We start from the raw sequence: 23,024 nt of genomic DNA on the forward strand, positions 1-23,024 counted from the left end.
TTACGAGAATAACTTCGATCAGAATATTGATTGGTGTAGCAGCTTGCGAGGCTTGGAAATCCATCAGATGGATGTTAAAACTGCCTTTCTAAATGGTGATTTAGAAGAAGAAATATACATGAAATAACCCGAAGGTTTCGAGGTTAAGGGTCAAGAGCACAAAGTGTGTAGACTCGTGAAATCATTGTATGGACTGAAACAAGCTCCAAAACAATGGCACGAAAAGTTTGACAATGTGATGATGTCAAATGGTTTCAGCATTAACGAATGTGATAAATGCATCTACTACAAATGTACTCCAAACGGATACATCTTACTATGTTTGTATGTATATGACATGCTGATTATTTGAAGTAACAAAGATATCATTCAACAAACCAAGAACATGCTCAATGGAAAATTTGACATGAAAGACATGGGACTTGCAGATGTCATTCTTGAGATTAAGATCATTCGAACTTCTGATGGAATTACTCTGTCTCAAGATCACTACGCTGAAAAGATCCTAGAGAGGTTTAAGACCTACTCGAATGGAACCGCAAAAACTCCAATGGATATGCAAACTCACCTAACCAAGAACACATGTGAACCAGTATCACAGGTGGAGTATGCACGGGTAATTGGAAGTCTGATGTACTTGACCAATTGTACAAGACCCGATCTAGCGCATGCGGTAAACGTGTTAAGTCGATACATAAGTAATCCAGGTCATGCTCATTGGAAAGCAATAACTAGAGTGTTGAACTATTTGCGACACACTAAGAGTTATGGGCTACACTTTGGTAAAGAACCAGCAGTGTTAGAAGGGTATAATGATGCCAATTCGATTTCAGATTCTAGAAATTCCAAATCCACAAGTGGATATGTCTTTACACTCGCTGGAGCAGCAGTATCCTGGAAATCTTCCAAACAGACACTCCTGGCCCGATCAACCATGGAGTCAGAGTTCATAGCTTTAGACAAAGCAGCCGAAGAAGCAGAGTGGCTTCGGAACTTCCTGGAAGATATCCCGATGTGGGAAAAACCAGTGCCAGCATTACGTGTACACTGTGAGAATCAGTCGGATATTTCTCGGGCACTGAATAATCTGTATAATGGCAAGTCTCGTCACATACGAAGACGACATAAGACCATTAGGCATCTGATCTCAAGTGGTGTACTTACAGTTGATTACATCAAGTCAGCAGAAAATTTAGCGGATCCGTTCACCAAAAGCTTGTCGCGAGATCAAATCATTAAATCATCTAAGGGAATGGGCTTATTGTCTATCACGAAAGAGGATGTTTGATGGAAACCCCACCTACGCGATTGGAGATCCCAAGAGGTTGGTTCAAAGGGACAACTAAATCAAGCAGAATCTGAGAAAAACACTATAAAATGCTCAATTTTCATGATGATAAACAGTGCTTCCTGTAATTATGTAAGGTTAAGCTTTATGGCTTTTAATGAGATAAGACCATAGCCTTCATATACATGTATATAGAGTATAACAGGATACTTTCTGTGTATGTGACAGATACTTGGCAATCACCTAGTGAGTGTGAAATGAGGCCGTTTCTAAGAGAACGAAGACAAGGCTATACTCTCCAAGTTCACTCATGATAAACCAGGCACGTTCAAGGCCACAATGAACACAATAGAGAACTGAATGCTACGAGAAGACAAAGCTGAGTTGTATCTGTTGATTTGGTTTACACCAAAATCCGGGTGGTTCAAGACATCATGTTCACTTCCTGGAGAGTAAATCCGACAGATATTAACAATGAGTGGTTAAAGGCTGAAAAACGCTACTTCCTCAGACACAGTTAGTTTTCGCTTATACTCTCGAAAAGTCCGTCTGTCGATTCTGTAATCTAGTTTGAGTCCAGTCTGCATAGTCTATCGAGTCTTCATATGTATAGAGTCATTTCTATTCATGTGGGAGATTGTTGGAACCCAATATTAATAAGCATTTGGACTTGTAATATTGAGTTTGTGTGTGAATAAGAAATGAACTTTAATAAGTAAATGAGCCTTATAAATTCATTTGAGATTTGGGTTTGAGCTTATGGAAATGAAATGTTCCTATTGGCTATAACTAAAAGTGGAAGTTTAGTGGAAGTGTATTTGTCCCACATTGCTCACCAAGGAGAAAATTCTCTTGTATATATATGGCATTCTCACAATAAGGGTCAACAGCATTGTGGAAGTAAAAGGGCATTATGCAAAAACACCTACGCGCGCCGCCGCCGTCGCCGTTGTCGGTGCCAGTGCCGGGCTCAGGCTCGTGCTCGTGCTTGTTGCTCGTTGCTCGTTGCTCGTTGCTCGTTGCTCGTTGCATTTTTTAGTTGGCTCTTAAGGCTCTTTAATCTCTTACCTTAACATATCGTTTATATACATATCGTTTATAATATTGCTATTTTCTATTCATGATTTCAATCGGATTTTCGCGGTCCTACAAAAGATAGAGTGGTAACAATTATAGCTGACTTAGGTGGTGGATTTAGCTTTGCGCTAGAACATCACGATCTTGAACATCACGACTTTGTTCTTTTTCATCTGACTTAGGTGGTGGATTCAGTTGCTACTTAATTTGAATACCTTCACTTGCATGCGTTGCTGCTGTGAACTCCTTTAAGATCAAACATCTTCACCTTATTGAAACTATCAATCTTCCCTGGAGTTGGAGACATTGAGCATTTTTTCCCCACTTTGATGCTTTTAACTCCTCTAAGATCAAACGTCTCCTCCTTATTTAAACTATCAATCTTCCTAGCTTGGAGGCGATGAGCAACTTCTAAGAACAGACTTATTTGATGATTTGCCTCTTTGTGTTATGTCTGCTTCTTTCCGACTCTTCCATATTTTCTAGAAACATAAGCTTCCAAGATTTGAAAGGCATCTGTTTCCCTTATGTTCCTTTGTTGCTTTCTCCATCTTCCTCCAATCTTTAGATGCTAATTATGATATATAGGTTAGTGTTTACGATTTCTTATGTTTATAGGATTTTCGATTTCTTATGATTTAATATAAATATCAACCATTTTTTTCTAATAAAACCGATATTTAGTCAAATCTAATGAAAATGTAAAAATCAATACATGAAATGTCTAATGGAATGACGGTATTTGTGATGTCTAAATTAAGGTTTTTTATTTTAAATATTTTAGTATAAATATGTACGATTCCTTTCTAATTCTCTCACACCCTTCTAAATTCTTTAACTTCTTCCTTCTTCTTTGAATAAGTTTGTACGTTACTTTATAAAAATACGTTTAAAATACATAGAACAGTAATCAAAAGATCTCAAAACTATTTAAACTAAAATTAGTACTGTTTATATCACTCTTCAATAAACTAATGGGAGGATTACTACACTAACCTTAGAAAGTATCTATATTACTTGTTTGGCGCACTTTTATTTTTTTTTTAAAACTAACCTAGCATACCCAAAACACCCTTTTGGCCTTTGTTGAAAAAAACATAATTACGAAAATGCCATTACTTTTTTAATGCCACGTAGGCAGAATATAGCGCTGAAAATTTGATAAGTCTACCAGGCTTTGACGGTAGACTTATCAAATTTTGGTCAACGCAAAAATTTTGTCGGTAGAGTTATTAGGTCGATGGTAGATTTATTCGAGAGTTGGTAGAGTTTACAAATGTTGGTAGACTTATCTTGGTAGAGTTTTGATGATGCGAGGTAGATTTATTATGTTTTGGTAGATTTGTTGTTATGAATGGCAAACTTGTCAAACGTATTGGTAGATTTGTTAAAGAAAGCGTTGACTTTGTCGCATAATTGACTTTATCGGTAGATTTATTGACAATGAGGTAGATTTAATTTCTGAGTTGGTAGACTTATGTCCTTTGGCCGTAGACTTATGTGAAAAAAATTGTCAATATGTGACGGTAGATATATCTGTTTTATGGTAGAGTTATATCTAGTTGGTAGATTTTTTGCTTTTGTGGTAGATATGTTTGTTTTGTGGTAGATTTAAATTCAAGTAAAATTCCTTCCGGTGAGTGGTAGATTATTTGTTACATGAGGTAGACTTACAAAATGTTGGTAGATTTATTTGTTTTGTGGTAGATATGTTTGTTGTGTGGTAGATTTAAATTGAAATAAAATTTCTTCCGGTAAGTGGTATATTATTTGTTACATGAAGTAGACTTACAGAATGTTGGTAGATTTGTTTGTCAGTTTGGTAGAGTTTATGTAATCTGGTAGAGTTATTGTACGTATGGTAGACTTCTTATAATAATCATGTGGTAGATTAATTAAGTTTGATATTTACAAAGATAACCTCGATTTGGTAGACATATGAGTGCTTATGGTAGACTTGTTCTATGGTAGAGTTATTTCCAATGCTTGAGGTAGACTTAGTTATTAATGTTTGGCAGACATTTGACTTTTTGGATTGAAATTACTTTTTTGTCCTAAATGTATTCTCCTATCTACAAAAAAACCAGCGGTTTGGTAGACTTGTTTTGGAATGTTGTATGTTAAACATGTTTCGTACATATGGTAGACTTGTTCCATGGTTATATTTGACTTGGTTTTGTTACCATTGACATTTTCTTTGCATGAGTTTGCTAAGATTATGTCGGTTAACTGTGATTCGATCACAGATGAGTATTGGTCTTTACGATATAGATGCCATAATCAATGGTCAAAAATTTCCAACATGAATATTTTTTCTATGATATATCTTTTCTCTAAGATAACTTTACTTTTCATATTAACTTTGAACATATATGTCATATTTGTAATAACCATCTCTTAACTTATGATCTTTTGATTTTTATTTTTGAATATTTGTTACATTTAACTCTATTTACATAAACTTTTACAACATCACAATGTCAAATGATTTTAGTCATGTGTTTTGATTAAAATTTTATTCAGTTATGATATACATCATAGTGAAAGTAAAGAAATAAATCAAATTGAATAATAACATTACTAGCAAATGTGATAAAAATGTGAAATGTCTGGGTCAATGTTTTACGACAAATATAATTTGAAAACAAAAATATTATCATTCAAAATATAATTATCATTTTTACAAATTCAAATATAGATATATCATCAATTTAATAATAAATCTACCATCATTTCAAAACAAATCTACCAAATGTAAATCTACAATTCATAGTAAAACATGTCGGATCGATGCTGGATATCCCATCAAAGATTTGTTCACCATGGCAAAGCCCATAATCTGTCAGAAAAAAATAAACAAATATTGTTATTCATATATAAAATTCAAATATATACCACTGATAAATCTACCATAAATAACTAATAAATCTACCAAACACATATCATTTTTCAAATAAGTTACCATTAAATGACTAATAAATCTACCAAACCACATCATTTTACAAATAAGTCTATCATTAGATGACTAATAAATCTACCAAACAACATCGTTTTTTAAAATAATTTTACCATCAAATAACTAATAAATCTACCAAACCACATTTCGTTTTTTAAATATATCTACCATCAAATAACTAATAATCTACCAAACTACATACCGTTTTTCAAATAAATCTACCATCACACATTATGAACTTTACAACCAAAAAAATACAAAATCGATTTCCAAATATATCTACCAAACGTACCTGAAAAAAAATTAAGGTTATGGTTTTTACAGAAAAATTTATGCCGCCGACAACCTCCACAACAGCACCATTCCATCGAAACAACGTCTGTCTACTGCGGTTGTGCGCGACGCGGCGAGAATGCTGCTTAAGAGTCACCACCAACCGCCACATCTCCATAGTTTATCGTTGATATTAGATCCAAAAACCCAGATCTAGAAAAAATCAAAGAATTCGAAAAAATGAAACGAAAAACTCACATAATAGCAGAATGAATTGTAGAAGCCATGGGAAGATCTAGATCTCCGAGCTTGGAAACGTTGGAGGCTTCTTGATACAAAAAATCGGTAGAGCAAGTTGTGTTTTTCTCGATCTGAAACATCGATGCTTTGAAATTCATAAAGAATATCTATTCATACAACAAAATTTAACAAAACAAAAGAAAAGATAAAGAGGAGAGCAAGAGAGGAATGAAAAGGTTAAGAAGAAGAGCAAGGAGAAAGAAAGCGGCGCTGGAGAGAGAGAGAGAAGAACATGAATTAGGGTTTTTTATTTTTTTGGTTTTGGTTTTGTAATTTTTTTTTTTTGCTTTTTTCGTTTAAATTTTTTTTCGAAATTAAAGTTTTTTTTAGGAATCATAATGGCATTTTCGTAATAATATTCAATATCTGGATAAAATGGACTTAAACCAACTTTATAAAGTTAATCTAGTAAGCCCTTCAATATGTTAGGCTAAATTTGTCATTTCATCAACCTAGTTTGAGGAATTTTCTCCTAAACTAATTTATTCAACCCCATAAAATTTTTATCCTTTACTTACTAAAACGACGTCGTAACATTAACATTATCCATTTACGAGAAGCTGACGCTAGAGGATCTGGCAACTTCCTTTGACTTTATTTTTCCTTTTTTTTTTTGAAGTGATGGAAAACGTATCTTTGCTCGAAGAAGATAATCGATGGAGGCCATACTTGATGATGGAGGAATACAAAGCTAAATCGAAACTGAGTGAGAGTTTAACCTCTACGGTTTGGCTAGCGAAGCACAGGTTAACCGGAGAAGAAGCGGTGATGAAGTGTTTCCATCTCTCGAAGCTCAATAGCAATCTCCGAAGCTGTATAGACAACGAGCTCCACTTTCTATCTTCCGTTCACCATCCCAACATCATTCGTCTCCTCCAAGTTTTCCAAGTAACTGACTCCACACGAATCCTGGGTCTTTCCGTCTTCTCGAATATGTGAAACCCTTTGCTTCAAATTCAAATCTTGTGTTCTTCCAGGATGGGGAATTACTCATCATGGTTCTGGAATATTGTGATGGAGGAACTTTATCATCGTATATTCAATGTCATGGAAGAGTTGAAGAACATATTGCTAGGAGATTTATGAAGCAGATTGGTGATTTCAAGCTCTTACTGGATTTTATTCTTCTGGAATTAAAAGAGTATTGATGATGTTTGATGCAGGAGCTGGTTTGGAAATCATTCATGATAATCACATCATCCATAGGGACCTGAAACCTGAGGTACTGTGCTAGATTCATGACAACTTTGGACTGAGATTAGAAGCTGGAGTCAGGATTGTGACATAGATTTTGATTGGAACAGAACATTTTACTCACTGGATCTGGGGATGAATCAGTGTTGAAGATAGCTGATTTTAGTCTTTCAAGGTGAGTTAGGAGGAGAATGGTTATAAATGGAGTATAGTGTAGCTTTTGAGGTGTTATCATGAGTCAATCTATGGCTACTATTGCGATAAAGATCGTTTATATGTTCATGTTTGAAAGCAGGAAACTACTTCCGGGAAAGTATCTCGAGACAGTGTGTGGTTCTCCGTTTTACATGGCTCCTGAAGTTCTTCAGTTTCAGAGATACAATGAAAAGGTGACAGTGTTTCATGAGATTATGGTTCAATTTGGTTTTGCAATGGAGACTCATAGAAAAACATCTTAGGCTGACATGTGGAGTGTAGGAGCAATACTTTTCGAGCTTCTTCAAGGGTATCCACCTTTTCGCGGTATGAACAATGTTCAGGTGAGATCTTGAATATTAGTGGTATTTTTTTGATCTCAGAGCTCCAATGCCGTAAACATAAATCTTTTTACTACTATACCATTAGGTTCTGAGGAAGATCAAATCTAGTACATCTCTTCCCTTCTCTCAGTTGATTCTTCAGGAGTTGCATCCAGATTGCATTGACGTTTGTTCAAGGTTGCTTTGTATTAACCCAGGTGCAGAAAAATCTCAACTGTGTTTCACCATGTCCATATTGCTATATATTAATATATGTATTTAGTTCTTGGTCTTATCTGTGTTTTGCAGTTACGCGTCTCTCTTTTGACGAATTCTACCAACACAAGTTCTTAAGGCTATGATCATGTGTATAATGTAAGAAGATGAAGTCTTTGTAAAGAGTCTGAAAACTTTTCTTGCCTGTATGTTGCAAAAATCCGGTTTTTGAGGATTCTCTTCTGTAGATAATAGTTTTCAAGATTCCTCCTTTTAGTTAAATCCAAAACCCAGATAATACCCAAAGGGCCTTTTTTTTTCTTAAGCCCAAGATTCGACCGATTTAAGAAAAGAGCCTCCTTTGCCGGAAAAACGAAAATGGCTCCGACGAAGAAAGGAAAGAAAGCAAATTCAGCCGCATCAACGACGGCTAAATCGACCGCCGATGATAGCTCTAGCTTTCCGTCGTGTTTGCGCCTCGTTTCACCTTCCTCCGTCGCCATCACTATCCACGCGAAGCCTGGTTCCAAATCCGCCTCCATAACCGGTATCGAGCTTATTTCATTCCTCTTCTGTGTATATCGGTTTGATTCTTTCTTACACCGTCTCAGATTTTACTGATTTAGTTTTCTCTCTTTGATCTGGAGATGTGAGCGAGGAAGCGGTGGGCGTTCAGATCGACGCTCCGGCCAGGGATGGTGAAGCTAACGCAGCTCTTCTCGAGTACATTAGCTCTGTAAATCTCTCTCTCTCTCTCTCTCAATAGGAAAAGTTTTTAGCTTTTTTTATATGTAGATGAATCATGAACTCCTTCTCTTTTAGCACCTGGATTAAACCACTACTGTTATCACATTCAACTTCTTTGCAAGCGATTTAGTGTGCTGATCAGTTTGATTGTGTCTCTGTAATGTTTGATTAAATGATTAGGCTACTAACACCTTGTGGTAGATATCGCATCGTAAAAGAGCCTCCTTTGATAGGATATGAGCAACGTATTATCTCACCTTCTCTTTGAGCCATTACTTAGTCTCATAAACCTGCACTGGTGAGAGCTTCCATGGACAAATGATTTTAACCTGTTTGTTAAGATACGTGTAATTGAGTTGTCATGTGAGCTGATTCTGAGAGTGAAGAGATTAATCCTTCTTTCAATGACATCCTCACTAAAAGATGTGACCTTCAGGTATTGGGGGTGAAGAGAAGACAAGTTTCATTGGGTTCAGGATCTAAGTTTCGAGATAAAGTTGTGATTGTCGAGGATATGACTCAACAAAGCGTTTTCCAAGCTTTGTCCGAAGCATCAAAACCTACCTAAAAGTTCCCCAAGAAGCCAAGTGGTTTATTCTTCACTTAAGGTACGAATGGGATTAAGATTTTCCGGACTGGTAATATAGAGATCATTGGTCAGTTATACTGTGATTGTATGCGACATGTAAATTTTTAGACCAAGTTTTGTTTAATGTAGTCAGAGTTGATCTGAAGTCATAGAGTGACTTGTTAACTTTGGATTTAGGATGGCTTCGATATCTGTCTTTGCTTCATTGAAGTGGAAGTTGTGTAAGCTATTTTGTTGGCCAAAGCAATTAGCTATTTATTGTGTTCCCAAATATACCAAAACTCATGATCCATTGAATGTGTTATTTGTGTTAAATTCAAAAATTCATAATCCATGGCAGAACTTTAATGATATAATATCTGAATTTGCCAATAATCTAAATTTGAAGGACACAACAGTTTATCCTACATTGGTTCAAGAATCAAATCTTAAAGCAGCAAAAATACACTAAAAGAGCACGAATCTTTTTCTTTATTTTATTAAAAAAGCATCATTGGCAATGGTCAAAAAAAAAGTACATTATTTACATTTCATCAAAAGTCCAAAACGAAGTGAGTCGACTACGCATGGAAACGTAGAAACTGGGAACCGTAAGCACAAATATTAGCCCACTCAATGTTTCCCCAAACTTCATCATCATCATCATTGCGAGTTTCCCATGGTAGTTTGCTATTTCAACCAAAAAGCATTCTTATATTTAGGAAGAAGTTTGCTATGCTATTTCTAGACTTGGATTTTAGTTCTTCACTGTTTGCTTTGAATCTTTTTGTGAGTCCATTAAAGGATGTATGTTGCTTCTAAACTATAGCTACGAGAGAGCGTAAAAGCTTTAAACCCTGGATTTAAAGTTAGGGTTTTTTGGAAGCCCTTACCATTTCAAACAAATCTGATCAATCTCCCAATCGGTCAATCGAAGAGAAGAGACGAGACGTGAGGGGAAGAGAAGCTCACGAGATCCCAACGATGGTGGCAAGGCATTTCCCTGTTCCTGCCATTTTTACTTTAAAAAAAAAAAAAAAAATCAACACGGGTCAAACTCGGGTCGGACACGAGTCAAACACAGATCGGATACGGGTCGGACACGGTTTAGACACGGTTTGGCATGATAACCGACATAAAATCACCTCGATTTGTGTGCCAAGCCGCGTTAAAACTGTGTCCAAACCGCGGTTAAGCCATGTCCCAATAGCCCAATATTCACAAAGTTTATATAGACACGATTATAGGCTAAAAAAGATTTCGGCCGCTCTAATTGGTACAAATTTTACAGAGAGCTATTTTTATCTCCTTTTCTCATGCGAAGACTTGGATTTTCTGTATCGACAATGAAGAACCATTGTGGAGATTGAGAGAAGAGCTAGGGGTTGGTATATAGGAACAGGATATATGGTGTTTGAGATGCTGGGAAAATTCAAATAGATTCATTACTGCAACTTTTTGAATGATCATAATGACTTGCTAAAGATACTATTTGCTCCGTTTAAAAAAAAAGATACTATTTGTTGAATGAGGAGTGTAGATATTGATTTGTGGTCTCAAGCTTCTGTAATCAGATGCAATGGATGCTATTTTAAGTATTCATAAGAAAGGCAATGGCACTCATTGCTCTTTTGAAGAGTTTTCATCTTGTTTCCCTTCTTGTTTTCAAGGTTGTAGATGCAGTGGATGTTGTCGAGACTCACTGCCCTTTTAAAGAGATCTCATCTCCTTTCCCTTCTTGTTCTAAGTGTGCTAACTTGCTTGATTATAGAGTTTTTGGTTATTTTACAGTTTTCCTCACAACTTCTAACCACTGATGGGCTTCAGCTTGTGTTTTCTTACACGAGGGTAAAAAGTATAATGGTACAGAACAAAGGCAAGCTTTAAGTCTTAAAACTGCAACAAAGATCTATGGAGTTCAGTTATGGAAATGGACCATATCAAAATTATGGAAATCATGAAGAATAAGAAATCAAAAATATCAAACCACACTACCTGATTTTAAATATAATACCAAACGCATAAAACAAAAATTGTTGTATTGTATAGTGATAAGATATAGGAGAGATATACATATACTTTTCCTATATCTTATCAGTCACCCAAAAACACACTAACACTAAAGAACAAGACAAAGAAAAGAAAAGAAAAAAAGCCATTGGCAATTGTCAAAACAAAATCATAATTATTGTTGATCAAAAACAACTCAATCGACTACGCAAGAAAACGTATGAACTGGGAACTGTAAGCACAACACTAGCCCACTCAATGTTTCCCCAAACATCATCATCACCAACATTGCGTCTTTCACACGCAATCACCGTACACCATATATTCTTGGATTGACAATGGCCTCGATGCTCAAACTTGTCCCATAAGATTAATAGTTTCCCATGGTAGTTTGCTATTTCAACAAAATCACCATGACGGCTCCCATTCAACATAGCCAAGCCTCTGATCACTCTCCATTCTTTACGCTTTTGGTCATACCAAAAGCAACGTTTCTTGTCACAACCATAACATACATTCCCTATCACACACTTGACTAATCCTTTTCTTGAAGCATCCCATTTACCTTGTTTCGTATCATAAACATAGTCTTTCTCCTCATTGCATCTAAGGTAAAGCTTTCCTTGGAACCCCTCTATTGTTTTGATCCTAGAGAAGCGTATCTCGGCGCCAGGGTCAGGTAAAGGCTCCCAAGTTTGAGACTTCAGGTCGAAAACCTCGGCCCAATTCGCGGTCTCGTTAGCCTCACAACCTCCCATTACATATATTTTCCCATCTAGAACGCCCATAACCGCTCTCTCTCGAGCTACAGTCATGATAGGGCCTTCACGCCAGAAGAAGTCCTTATCACAGACCAACAAGACAGGGGACGGATGATTGTTTTGGAAGAGTGCATAGTATTCTGAACCAACGGTGACAATGAACATCGGTGTACGAGGTAAATAGCAAGAGGGTGCTGGTACCAACAGAGTATTTCCGGTAGACTTCTTCTTCTTCTTCTTGCCGATGTCGTTGGTTAGGGTTTGTTCAGGATTTATCCAGAGACTAAACCAGGATGGAGGAAGATCACTGGATAACTGTAAGCAGACATTGAAGACACTTTCATAGGTTTTGAGGTGATACCGCTCTGCGCGGAGCTCAATGGATAAGAGGAGAGAGCGAAAGGTCTTGCAGACCAAGGAGAGTTTCGGGTAGTAAGATCTTGATATCCTGGCTAAGCAGTTGATAATGATATCTTTAGGAACCAACAAAAACGAAAAGGACAGAGATGAATTTGTTACTTCGGGATTCATAGCGGTAGAGGACGTTTTGTAGAATTGTAGATTAGGGTTTAACACCAAATAGCCCTTTAAAAACTTTAGCAGCGTATATACATTCTTAAAAGAGCAAACGATCGTTACGATCCCGGATACGTTTAGGACTTTCAACATGTAGTCATGATTTAATTAATATGATTAGGAGGTTTGACAAAAAAATTAATATGATTAGGAGATTTTACTTTTTTAAACATAGTCATGATTCATAAATAAAATTAGGAGTTTTCATTTTTTTAACATTAAACTAGGTGAATATCCGTACGTGCAGATTTTTTTTTCAATTATTTTAAATTTATATAAATTTTATTTTCCTAATAAAATATAGAAAAATTAAATCAAACAGCCCTAAAAAACTTAAAACTTTATGGAATAACCCCATTTGGAAAGGAGACATATTTAACTTTCATTAAAGTGAGTTTAATGAAGTTTCGCGATTTCAAATCACTGGAGATTTCATTTTCCAAATTCCGGTGAAGAGGATACAATTCCGATTTCATTTCACCCGATCACGATTCCAATTTTCGGCGAAGATGATACAATTTCCGAGGAAGAGATTGTCGCTCTCTGATCCTGGTTTGATTCGACGAACTGATTCTTCTGAAGCGAAAGAATCGATTTCACACAAGAGAGAATCACAGATTCTGGTGAGAAGCGAAGGAATCGATTTCAGCTCACCGGCGATTGAAAGATTTCTTATCCGCATATCGTCGTCGATTCATATCATTCGTCGATTCATATCATTCGTCGAATACATCGTCGATTCGCATCTTTCATCATATTCGATTAAGCTCAACGACAAATATATCAGGTATGTAGATTCACATCTACAGCGACGATTCACATCTTTCGTCGATTCACATAGGACAATTCATCTGTCATTATAGCTGTTCGATAACTGCCGTTGTTTTGGATTAAAGGATATCTTTTAGTTTAGTTTTGGTGTTGCAAAATGGTAAGAAATTGTATTGGGAGAAAATGAGAAGAATGTTTGTTCGGAAGAGAACTCATTTTATATCCTTAAGAAGGCATTCCTAATTGATAAAATGAAATGATTGCTGCTTGTTTTCTTTCTTGACAGGCTCTATTGTAACAAATATGGTTGAAGTTTTCTGTGTTTGCGGTGAGTGGAAGAAAAATGAGAAGCAGGAATGGGATTTTGTAACGGATGCAAATGAAGGATCAAAAAAGTTTAAGTTTGATGAGCATCATACATTTAAGGATTTAGTTGAGATGGTTCATGATGATTTAGGGATCGATTCCAGAGCTGTTATTGCACTTAGCTATGAAGCTCTCATGAAGATGAGGTTAATGGTCCAGAATTGTCCACCCGTGTTTCTAAAAAACGATCGCCAACTGAGGAGTTTCATCAATATAATCAAAACATCATCTGAAGTTATTCCATTATATGTAACTGTGACTGAAGATTCTTATGCACATAGAATTCAACAGGTAAACATCATCTGAATTGAGTCATAAATATGTTATACGTATTCTTAAATAATCCCTAAAAGCTTTCTTTGTGTAGCTAACTCATGGAGCAAATGGAGACGACAAATCAACATCTGCGGCAAACAGATTTTCAGGTGTTGATACATTACGGCTTGTGTCAAATCTTCCTATTTCTATAGTGGCATTTCAAATTCATCCCAACTCACACAAATGTCTGCAACTACACCTACTGTTTCTCATCTGGATGTTTCATTCAATCAAGAAAATCAACAGGTAATGCTAGCAATCTCTCTTTGTTAGTGTTGCACGGTTCAAGAGTAATCCTGGTTTTATTTAGATATGTTTTCATAAATGTGTTATACGTATTCCTAAATAATTTCTACAAGCTTTCTTTTGTGTAGCTAACTCATGGAGCAAATAGAGACGAAAATTCAACATGTTCTACAATTGATACTCTGCGTTCTGCTCCTGACCTTTCTCCTATAGGCATTGCACATCCCTCAGTTGATTTTTATGTCAATAAACACTTCAAGAACAAAGAAGAGTTGATGCTTCAAATGAGGAAATGGGCATTGGATTGGAAGTTTGAATTCAGATCAGCATGGTCAAACAAGTCGAGGGTGGTTCTAAAATGCGTTGACCCCAATTGCACATGGAGGATGCGTGCAACAAAGCTCCTTTCTTCTGAATTCTTTGTGGTGAGGAATTATATAAGTGAACACAACTGTGATACAATTCATAGGAACACCAACCATTGGCAAGCAACTGCCAAGGTGCTTGGCACTCTGATGTGCAACAATTATGGAGAGAATAAGTATGGTCTTAACCCAAAAAAATCATGGAGCAAGTCAGACTCGACCATGGTGTACACATTGGATACAAACAAGCATGGAGGGTTAAAGATTTTGCTCAGGATTTGATCAGAGGGACTCCCGAGGATAGCTATCAAAACCTCTCGAAGTGGTTGTTTAAGGTTCATGAGAAAAATTCTGGATCCAAGGTTTATCTTGAGATGGATCCAAATGGAAAAAAATTCAAATACAGCATTGTTGCTTTTGGTCAATCGATAAGAGGATTTGAGCTGATGAGAAGAGTTATTGCCGTGGATGGTACTTTTCTTAAGGGAATATTTAAGGGAAAATTTAAGGGAACATAACTTGGAGCTTGTGCACAGGACGGAGATTATTCTTTGTATCCGCTTGCGTTTGGGATAGTTGACTCTGAAAACGAACATGCGTGGAGGACTTAAGACCGTGATCCCTGATGCGTCTGATTTGGTCTTTGTTTCAGATAGAGCTCATTCCATTGCAAAGGAACTTTCAGTGGTTTATCCGCTTGCACATCATAATATTTGTAGAATCAATCTGTTGAAGAATATAACACCAAAGTATGGGAGAACTTGGTTGTTGCCTCTTGTAGAAGCTGCAGCTGACGCTTACACTCGTCATGAGTTCATTGGCATCTTCAATGACATAAGGTGTATAAGCCCCAAATTAGCTGCATATTTGGAAGAATCCGATTTTGCAAAGTGGGCTCGCTGTTATGCACCTTCAAACAAGTAAGTACAATGTTTTAAGCAGCTATGACTGATTTTAGGAATGCTATCCTAAATTGTTTCTCTGTCTTTTTCTCTAACTTGTGGTCTTGCTTGTATGCACCTTCGAACATGTACAACATCATGACAATCAACATCGCGGAGTCTCTGAATTCCATTTTAAACTTGGCTCGTGAGTTACCAATAATGTCTCTGTATGAGACCATTAGGTTAACACTCATAACATGGTTTCATGAACGTCGGGAAAAGGCTTTTAAACACAAAAAGCTTGTCACACCACGCGTAGCGAAGATGATTGTAAAGAGATACAATGCTGCAATGAAACTTGATGTTTTCCAAGTAGATCGGTATGAGTTTGAAGTAAAGGACGAGACTCGGAAGTACATTGTTCATCTGGAAAACAAGCAGTGCACTTGTCTCGTTTTTGACATCGACAGAATCCCCTGTGTCCATGCTATTGTTGCAGCTAAACGTACAAACAAAGACGAGAACAAGTGTGTGGATCAGGCTTACTTGACGGAAACCTGGGCTAAAGTATATGCTGAGAGCATTCATCCATGTGGAGATTTGACAAATTGTGATTTCCCAGATACTGTAGTAATAAATTCATGCACACCACCTACTTGTAAGTAAATCAGTGGGAGATCTCCGACAAAAAGAAAGAGATCAGTGGGAGAGTTTGGTGTACCCGATTCAAAATTCCAAGGACACAAATGTAGCCGATGCGACATAGGAGGACACAACAAGAGTACATGCAAATCACTTTTATGAAGGTTTTCAATTTTACAGGAAGATATTACAGCATTTTTTAGCAAGACGATTGCTTCTATATTGGTTTAGGAATATACCATACGTGTTTAGGAACAGTTTCCTAAATATTTTATTTTCAAACACTTGTAAATGTTTAGACCTTTGTTATGGCTTGTTTGAACTCTCTATTTGTGATGAGATTTTTATAACAATAGTATACTATATTATTTGATTCAGTAGACTTGAGAATGTTTTACAAAGCTTAAGGTTTGAGAGTTAAACAAGAAAGATTAAGAACTTGAGAGAAATTACAGATTCAAACTTTACCATTGATTCATTAGACTTTTAAAATGTTTTGCAAAGCATAAGTATTGAAAGCTTAAGAGAACTTACTATATTCTAAAATTTTGCTATGGTTTAGGAAGTTTTTCGAAAATTGTAGGAAGCCTTTAGATATATTTAGGAATACGTTCCCAAATTCTTATTTTCAAACAGTCTTAAATGTGCAAAGCATAAGTATTGAAATTTCTACACGTTATATGTGCTTGACAACATAATGAGAGCCCAATTTTCTTTTTTGTCTCGGTTTGGGCCTCTTTCGTATTTGAAAGACCTTTTTGTGAAACCTTCTTGTGAAGTTAGAAGTTTATATTAGGAATACATATTCTCTGTAGATACGGGTTTAGGAATACATTCCTAAATCATTATATTAGGTAGTTTTATTTTGCTGCCATTTTCAAGATTTATATACAGCATACTATATTCAGTGTGCATATAGTTGGTTCTTTTGTGAGATCAAATGAATAATCTCGACTGTTTGCTGTTATTCTTGCTTATGATGTGTTTGGCGATGAAACTTCTCCTCCATAACCGTCTTGTTTAACGATTTTTTGATTACTGTGTATTGAACTTCTATTCTATAACCATAGTATCCATTATCCTTTGCTTTTCGAACATATTAGGAAGACATTAAACATATTTAGGAATAGATTACTAAATAACTAACAATATCAAAGGTTAAGGCTTTGGTTATGACTTTTTTTGAGGTTTTTTGAGTTTTGGTCATTGTTTTTGATTTTTTATCGAGGATTTTTGAGTTTTGGTCGGGGTTTTTTGAGTTTTGGTCGAGTTTATTGGGTTTTGGTCGAGATTTTTTGAGTTTGGCCAAGGTTTTTTGAGTTTTGTCCGAGTTTTTGGATTTTTGGCCGATGTTTTGTTTTAGGCCGAAGATTTGATATGGCCCAACTCTCTTATTGGTTTTGGTTTTAGTTTTGGACGAGGTAAATGATTTCAAAGGATATTCATAAATTGGTTAAAATGTTTCCAAAATCTCTTAAGATTTAAATTGGTTCATTGGTTTCGGAAGATCTTCATAAATTGGTTAAAATGTTTCCAAAATACTCGATAAGACTTTCTAAATTCTGAATTTCTGTAATGATTTTCATTGAAGATCGAGTTTGATTACAACAAGACAATATTAGATTGTATACAACTCTTTTCATAAAACGAACTTGACAAAACGACACAACACAAGCAAATGACTATTGAATCCCTTGATTATTTTTCTTCTTCTCACTTGATTATTTTTTCTTCGTTGCAGACTTGAATGCTTCAAGCTCTTCACTTTTGAATCCTCTGATTAACTCCTTCCCAAGACTTCCTCTTCATATACTTCACCTCTTCCCTGTGCAAATCTGTTCATTCCAACATAAGTCAATTCATAAAAGCATACAAATATAAACTATTGAACAACCAAATATAAACCATTAATACAACCAAATATAAACTTATAAAAAAACATAGTTCACATAAATAAAGTATTCTACATCCGTAGTAGAACATAGATGGAGTTTCATAAAAAAAACATAGATAGAGTTTAGAGTTCCATAAAAGATGACTTAGAATAAAGATAAGGTAAACAAAAGCAAAAAAAAATTTCGTGCCCTAAGTGTGCTCGACGGTCCATGCACGAGCAACCGAATCGAACGCTGCTTTGTCTTCTCAAAAGAGTTTGGCAATCGTTTCGTCATAGTGGTCATCATCACCAATCTCTGGTGCAGTTAACTTCGCGTGAAGTTCAATGAGCATCTAATTTCAAAGAATTTTAAAACCAAATTAGTAACAGACAATAACGATTCATAAACCAATAATTGGAAAAGGTAAAAAGATTACTCGGTTGATGGTTTAGATGGGCAAGAAGTACTCGTTCTTCAACATCTTAAGAAAGATGTTTCCATGTTCACCCACGTTTGGGTGGAAGATTTTGGTGTTGAACGAGACCTGCAAAAATATCAGTGTTATTAGGAATCATTTCAGAGTTCTAGAATATAAAACTATAGTTTATCAAGCCCTTACTAAAATAGTAATATGACAAGCATTCCAACAATCCAAAAGCCTAATCATACCTTCGGCGCCTTAAATGGGTATTCAGGAGGGATGTTCATGGTGAGTTCGAAAACGCCGTTCTTGTAATGGGAATCTTTCGGCCCCATAAGCATCGCTTTCCAATGGTACAAATCTCCATCAACCGGTCCTAATCAAATCGTCAAAAACACATGTTAGTAGAAAGAAACTGTATTCTAAGAATTTCGGAGAACACAAATACAGAAACGAAATACTTGCACTGAAAAGATCGCTGTTAACTCTCTCGAGTTCCTTCATCTGCCTCTTAATAGTGTTCAAAGTAGACAATTTCAGGAGATTTTAAGGATTTCGAAGAACACAAAGATGGAATTTTTTTTTTCTGTGTGTGGAAGTTGGTTTTTACGAAGGAGGATGAGTCTCCTTTTATAGAGGAGGAGAGGGAGTCGGTTTTCAGAGAGGAGAAAGGGTCGGTCAACGGTGTCTCGTAAATCGGAAATTAGAACACTTGCATTTTTTCAAAAAGGTAATTAATTCATTTTTGACTGCACCGTTTCTCTGTGTAGTTGTGTCTTAGTCGTGTCGTTTCAGAAAAATGATGATTGGTTATTTTGAAATTTTACTTTTGTATAAAATATAGGTCATATTAACATATGTATAGAATTATTGGTTTAGTATAGAATTCTTGATTTTGTATGAGAACTTCCTAAGTTTCGTTAGTTGATTGCTTTTCTTAGTTTCTCGAGCATTTTAGTAGGTCTTTATTCATTTTAAGGAATGATTTTCTAAATTTTGCAAATGAATTATGAACTTTACGTTTTAATGGTTTACGAAGTTTTGTAAACGATTTTCTAAGTTTTAATGATTTTCTAAGTTTTGTAACACTTATCATATGATCTTTGTAAGTTCTGTTTACTTATCATATGATCTTTTGTATGTTTTGTAAATGATTTTCTAAGTTTTAATGGTTTTATGAAGTTTTGTAATACTTATCATATGATTTCATATTTCTTTATAAGAAGATTATTAACTATTAAGTAAATAGACAAAAATAGAACTAAATTACCTGAGCAGCGTCATACTTATATGATGTGCTTTCCACTCCTTCAGCCACCTGGAGTAAGCCTTAAAAGCAATCTCCCATATCTCAAAACAATCAAACCAGAGACATAAAAGCAACAACAATTTACGTTAGAAAGGCTTTCCTAAACAAGGACTGAACATTCCTAAAACATAAGTCAGTTCCAAAAAAACACAAGACAATTACAGAAGATTAAGTTATAGCCAATCCTAAATCCAAAACCATAAGACTAATCGCGAAGGTGTTCCATAAGAAATCCTAAAAGGCTGAATCCTAAATCCAAAAGCATAACACAATTCCGGAAGATATTCCTAAATCTGATTAAACACATCCTGAATAGCTTCCTCAAAGCTCTGTAGGACAGAACTCCTCATATAGCTCGCATGCAAGCTTTGTTCTTATGTCGTGTGCATTGTCATCCTCAAGCTTCGTCATGTCTCGAATGCCCATAGAATGGCATTCGAGAATCTTCAAAACAAACAGAGCTGAGTTCGCAGGAAGATTGGTCTTCGGGATGTTTTTACCGGATAATTCTTCAACTTTGTAAGGAACCCTGTCCTCATCCATCACTGTTTTATCTGCAGTAGCACAGTAGAACATGAATCATCTCTGCACCAAAAATATCACATTTTGTTCAATAAATGAAAGAATCAAAGGAAAAGAATGTTGATATAAAGTAGCGAGAGTTTTTATACCTGTGAATTCATTCATGTGCTTCATGATGACATTGATCTTGTTAGAAGGGAGCCCAGACCTTACAACAGTGATATGTACCTTCTTGAAGTCGATCACCATCCCAATCCAGTTAGCGCTCTTGAATGTGATGCCATAAACTACATCCACATCTATTCTCCATACCTTCCCTGGAGCTATTTTCCCGGTAGGAACCAACAACACATCATCTGAGAACCATTGATGACCTCTCCTAGGATTTTTAAACCTGGAGTAGCATGATGAGAGTTGTCTAAAAAATTGAGATTTGAAAAATGTAGCTAATGGGAGATGATTGTTGTGGAAGTATGCTGCATGGGTGTCCTTTCTCCTTGCCCACATTGAGATCGTGGCAGCAATGTGCTACAAAAGAAAACATGTTTAGGAACCTATTCATAAAATTTCAGAAACAAGGTTTTAAAGAGATTAGAATGCTTATTTAAACGCAGAAATACCTCATAAGTCAGACACTTCTCCGGATCTTCTAACTTATTGAACAAAACAGCCTTAACAGGAATGTCATTAATATTGAATCTGCATTAGTCAAAATAAAAAAATAGTTAGAAAACAAACAATATGTGATAACAAAGATTATATAACAGAATGTACTAACCATTCTGTGTTATTCCCCCAATCGTCCAAGGTTGTTAGTCTCCTAATATGTGGTGTCAGGAATGGATCAATAACCACATTGACCTCAGGCGTTACATTTAAGGCTGAGTTTTTTGGTCCCCGGAATTGAGTCTTGTTTGACGTTGATTCTTTGGGTTGGCGTTTGGTCCTTCTCAAGAAAACCTTTCCTTGCTTCGATTCTTGAACACTAGCAGTTTTGGTTTGGTCTTTTTTTAGATCTCTTATTAGCTTTTTCGCCAGCATCATCAACTACTTTCCTTTTCCCAGAAGAAACGATAGCAGAATTCGTCTTGCTTGATCCAGGCAGCTTGTTGATCTGCAATTTAAAAAAATTATTAGAATCAGTCTGCAATATGTTTTAGGAATGATTTCCCGAATCGCATAACAATCTTCCTAATTCTAATCTACATGCTAAATTTTTTGGAAAGCACTACCTTTTCTCTCGAAATCCATTCACCATTTGCCCACTCCATACCAGGCCGAATGTATTCACCAGAAATCAGTTGAGTTTCATCAAACTGAGGTATTCTGACCCCGTAGATATTGTTTTGCTTGACAACAATCATTTTTGCTGCCCACCATCTATCCTTGAAAAACACATCCACTTCTCGTAGCAGATCAATCCCATCATGACTATCTCTGGGTGGTGGTTGTTTATGACGTACTTTCTGTTTGTTGACACTCTTCCTCATCTTTGTATCTTTACTCACGAAAATCTTCGAGTGCTCAACAGTGTAGACATCTTCCTTTATGGCTATCAACGTTCCTTCAAACCACCCACTTTCTTCAGTTTTAATTTCCACATGATCGCCAATATCAATATGACGAAGATCAGGATCTGTTCTATCCTGCAAAAAAAAAAAAAGAGTTGAGTTTGTTTTTAGAGTGTTTTTTAGAGTTTTTGTTTCAAGTCAAACTATTCTAGTAAAAACGTTACCACAGGATTCAAGTCCTCTTTGTTTCTAGGGGACACACGTGTATGTGCCTCATCAGCCGGACAATCGTAAAACTTGTCTTCTTCTATCTAAAGCACAAAATATATAATATCCATTAGAGAACCATTAACATACGTTTAGGAAGAAGTGTCTATATTCATCATTAAAAAGAGAAAAAGAAAAACAAAAAACCATCAGTGGTGATTTTTTACCCATTCCTTATAAATCATTTTGTCCTCAATTTTGAATTCGTGTATTTCTTGTGTTTTATGTATGATGACAAAGGCTTTTTTTCCCTAAGATTTATTAAAGTCACAACACCTCTTCTCGTGTTCTAGAGGTTTTATGAAGGCCTTACTAAATTAAATTACAAAGAGTTTAAAGGGAGACGAGGAGGTCAAAACATTACCACCTCATTCGGTTTTGGTCCAGTCTTGCCAGATGCAGAGATGTCATCATCACCAATTTGTTTTCCTTGTTCCACAACAACACCAGCATCGACACCAGGCACAGTTATTGAATCCAAAGAGGATTTGTTTTGAGCCGTAGGATCTACATTTTCTTGCAGAAACAAAACATTTATATTTTTATGGGGAATCATTTCAATAGATAGATGTTTTGGCAATATTTTTCTAAAAAATGTTAATTACCTCCGAGTATTGATCATTGTCCAAAATTGGTTATGTGCATGTAGTAGCTGGGTTTGGAGTCTCGATGGCAGTTTGGGTTTGAGTCTCGCTGATTTTTTGTGTTGGAGTCTCGCTGGCCTTTTTTGTTGGAGTCTCCATGACATTTTCCATCTGCAAATATTAATCTAATTTCAGGAAACGTTTCATACGGCTTATAGAAGAAAGAAATCACATCTCATCATCATCATCATCATCACTATCATCGTCATACATATTATATAAGTCAGAAATCTTACCTCATCATTAAAACCGTAGTTTTGGGTGTCATACTGCGTCTGAGATTCGTCAATGGCTTGTGTGCTCTGCTGCAAGAATTTTTAAATAATTTAAGAAAGCATTTCCTAAATAAGAAGTATGCATTCCTATATTAGTGATAATGCCTTCCTAAATTAGGGGG

At 35.9% G+C, this 23,024-nt stretch overlaps 5 protein-coding genes across 6 annotated transcripts; 3 read left to right on the forward strand and 2 right to left on the reverse strand.

Moving 5' to 3' along the window:
* Positions 1-6,421: 6,421 nt before the first annotated feature.
* LOC18011392 (serine/threonine-protein kinase ATG1t) lies at positions 6,422-8,283 on the forward strand. Of its 2 annotated transcripts, XM_024150509.1 has the most exons (9): positions 6,422-6,782; positions 6,872-6,989; positions 7,058-7,116; positions 7,199-7,263; positions 7,384-7,477; positions 7,547-7,627; positions 7,713-7,824; positions 7,916-7,981; positions 8,149-8,283. In XM_024150509.1, exons 1-8 carry the CDS (start codon positions 6,516-6,518, stop codon positions 7,966-7,968), a joined length of 849 nt encoding a protein of 282 aa, XP_024006277.1. In that variant the 5' UTR covers positions 6,422-6,515; the 3' UTR covers positions 7,969-7,981; positions 8,149-8,283. The 2 variants fall into 2 exon arrangements, with proteins under 2 accessions (XP_024006277.1, XP_006393298.2); XM_006393236.2 differs by lacking the exon at positions 8,149-8,283 and having other exon boundaries at positions 7,916-8,147.
* On the forward strand, positions 7,956-9,473 carry LOC18011393 (UPF0235 protein C15orf40 homolog). Its single transcript, XM_006393237.2, has 3 exons — positions 7,956-8,369; positions 8,470-8,558; positions 9,006-9,473. Exons 1-3 carry the CDS (start codon positions 8,201-8,203, stop codon positions 9,135-9,137), a joined length of 390 nt encoding a protein of 129 aa, XP_006393299.1. The 5' UTR covers positions 7,956-8,200; the 3' UTR covers positions 9,138-9,473.
* A 1,859-nt stretch (positions 9,474-11,332) lies between these two features.
* LOC18011397 (putative F-box/kelch-repeat protein At5g28160) lies at positions 11,333-12,439 on the reverse strand. Its single transcript, XM_024150649.1, has 2 exons — positions 11,713-12,439; positions 11,333-11,607 (listed from the first exon to the last, which is right to left on the reverse strand). The coding sequence occupies exons 1-2, from the start codon at positions 12,437-12,439 to the stop codon at positions 11,333-11,335; spliced, it is 1,002 nt and encodes a 333-aa protein (XP_024006417.1).
* A 3,139-nt stretch (positions 12,440-15,578) lies between these two features.
* Positions 15,579-16,100, forward strand: LOC112082932. Its single transcript, XM_024150650.1, has one exon. It carries the CDS (start codon positions 15,579-15,581, stop codon positions 16,098-16,100), a length of 522 nt encoding a protein of 173 aa, XP_024006418.1.
* A 1,756-nt stretch (positions 16,101-17,856) lies between these two features.
* Positions 17,857-18,878, reverse strand: LOC18011336 (ubiquitin-conjugating enzyme E2 4). The gene is made up of 4 exons (XM_006393239.2): positions 18,836-18,878; positions 18,623-18,750; positions 18,421-18,497; positions 17,857-17,911 (listed from the first exon to the last, which is right to left on the reverse strand). The coding sequence occupies exons 1-4, from the start codon at positions 18,876-18,878 to the stop codon at positions 17,857-17,859; spliced, it is 303 nt and encodes a 100-aa protein (XP_006393301.2).
* Between the last annotated feature and the right edge of the window lie 4,146 nt (positions 18,879-23,024).

The sequence above is a fragment of the Eutrema salsugineum genome, unplaced genomic scaffold, assembly GCF_000478725.1.
Source record: "Eutrema salsugineum unplaced genomic scaffold, Eutsalg1_0 scaffold_7, whole genome shotgun sequence".
NCBI lineage: Eukaryota > Viridiplantae > Streptophyta > Magnoliopsida > Brassicales > Brassicaceae > Eutrema > Eutrema salsugineum.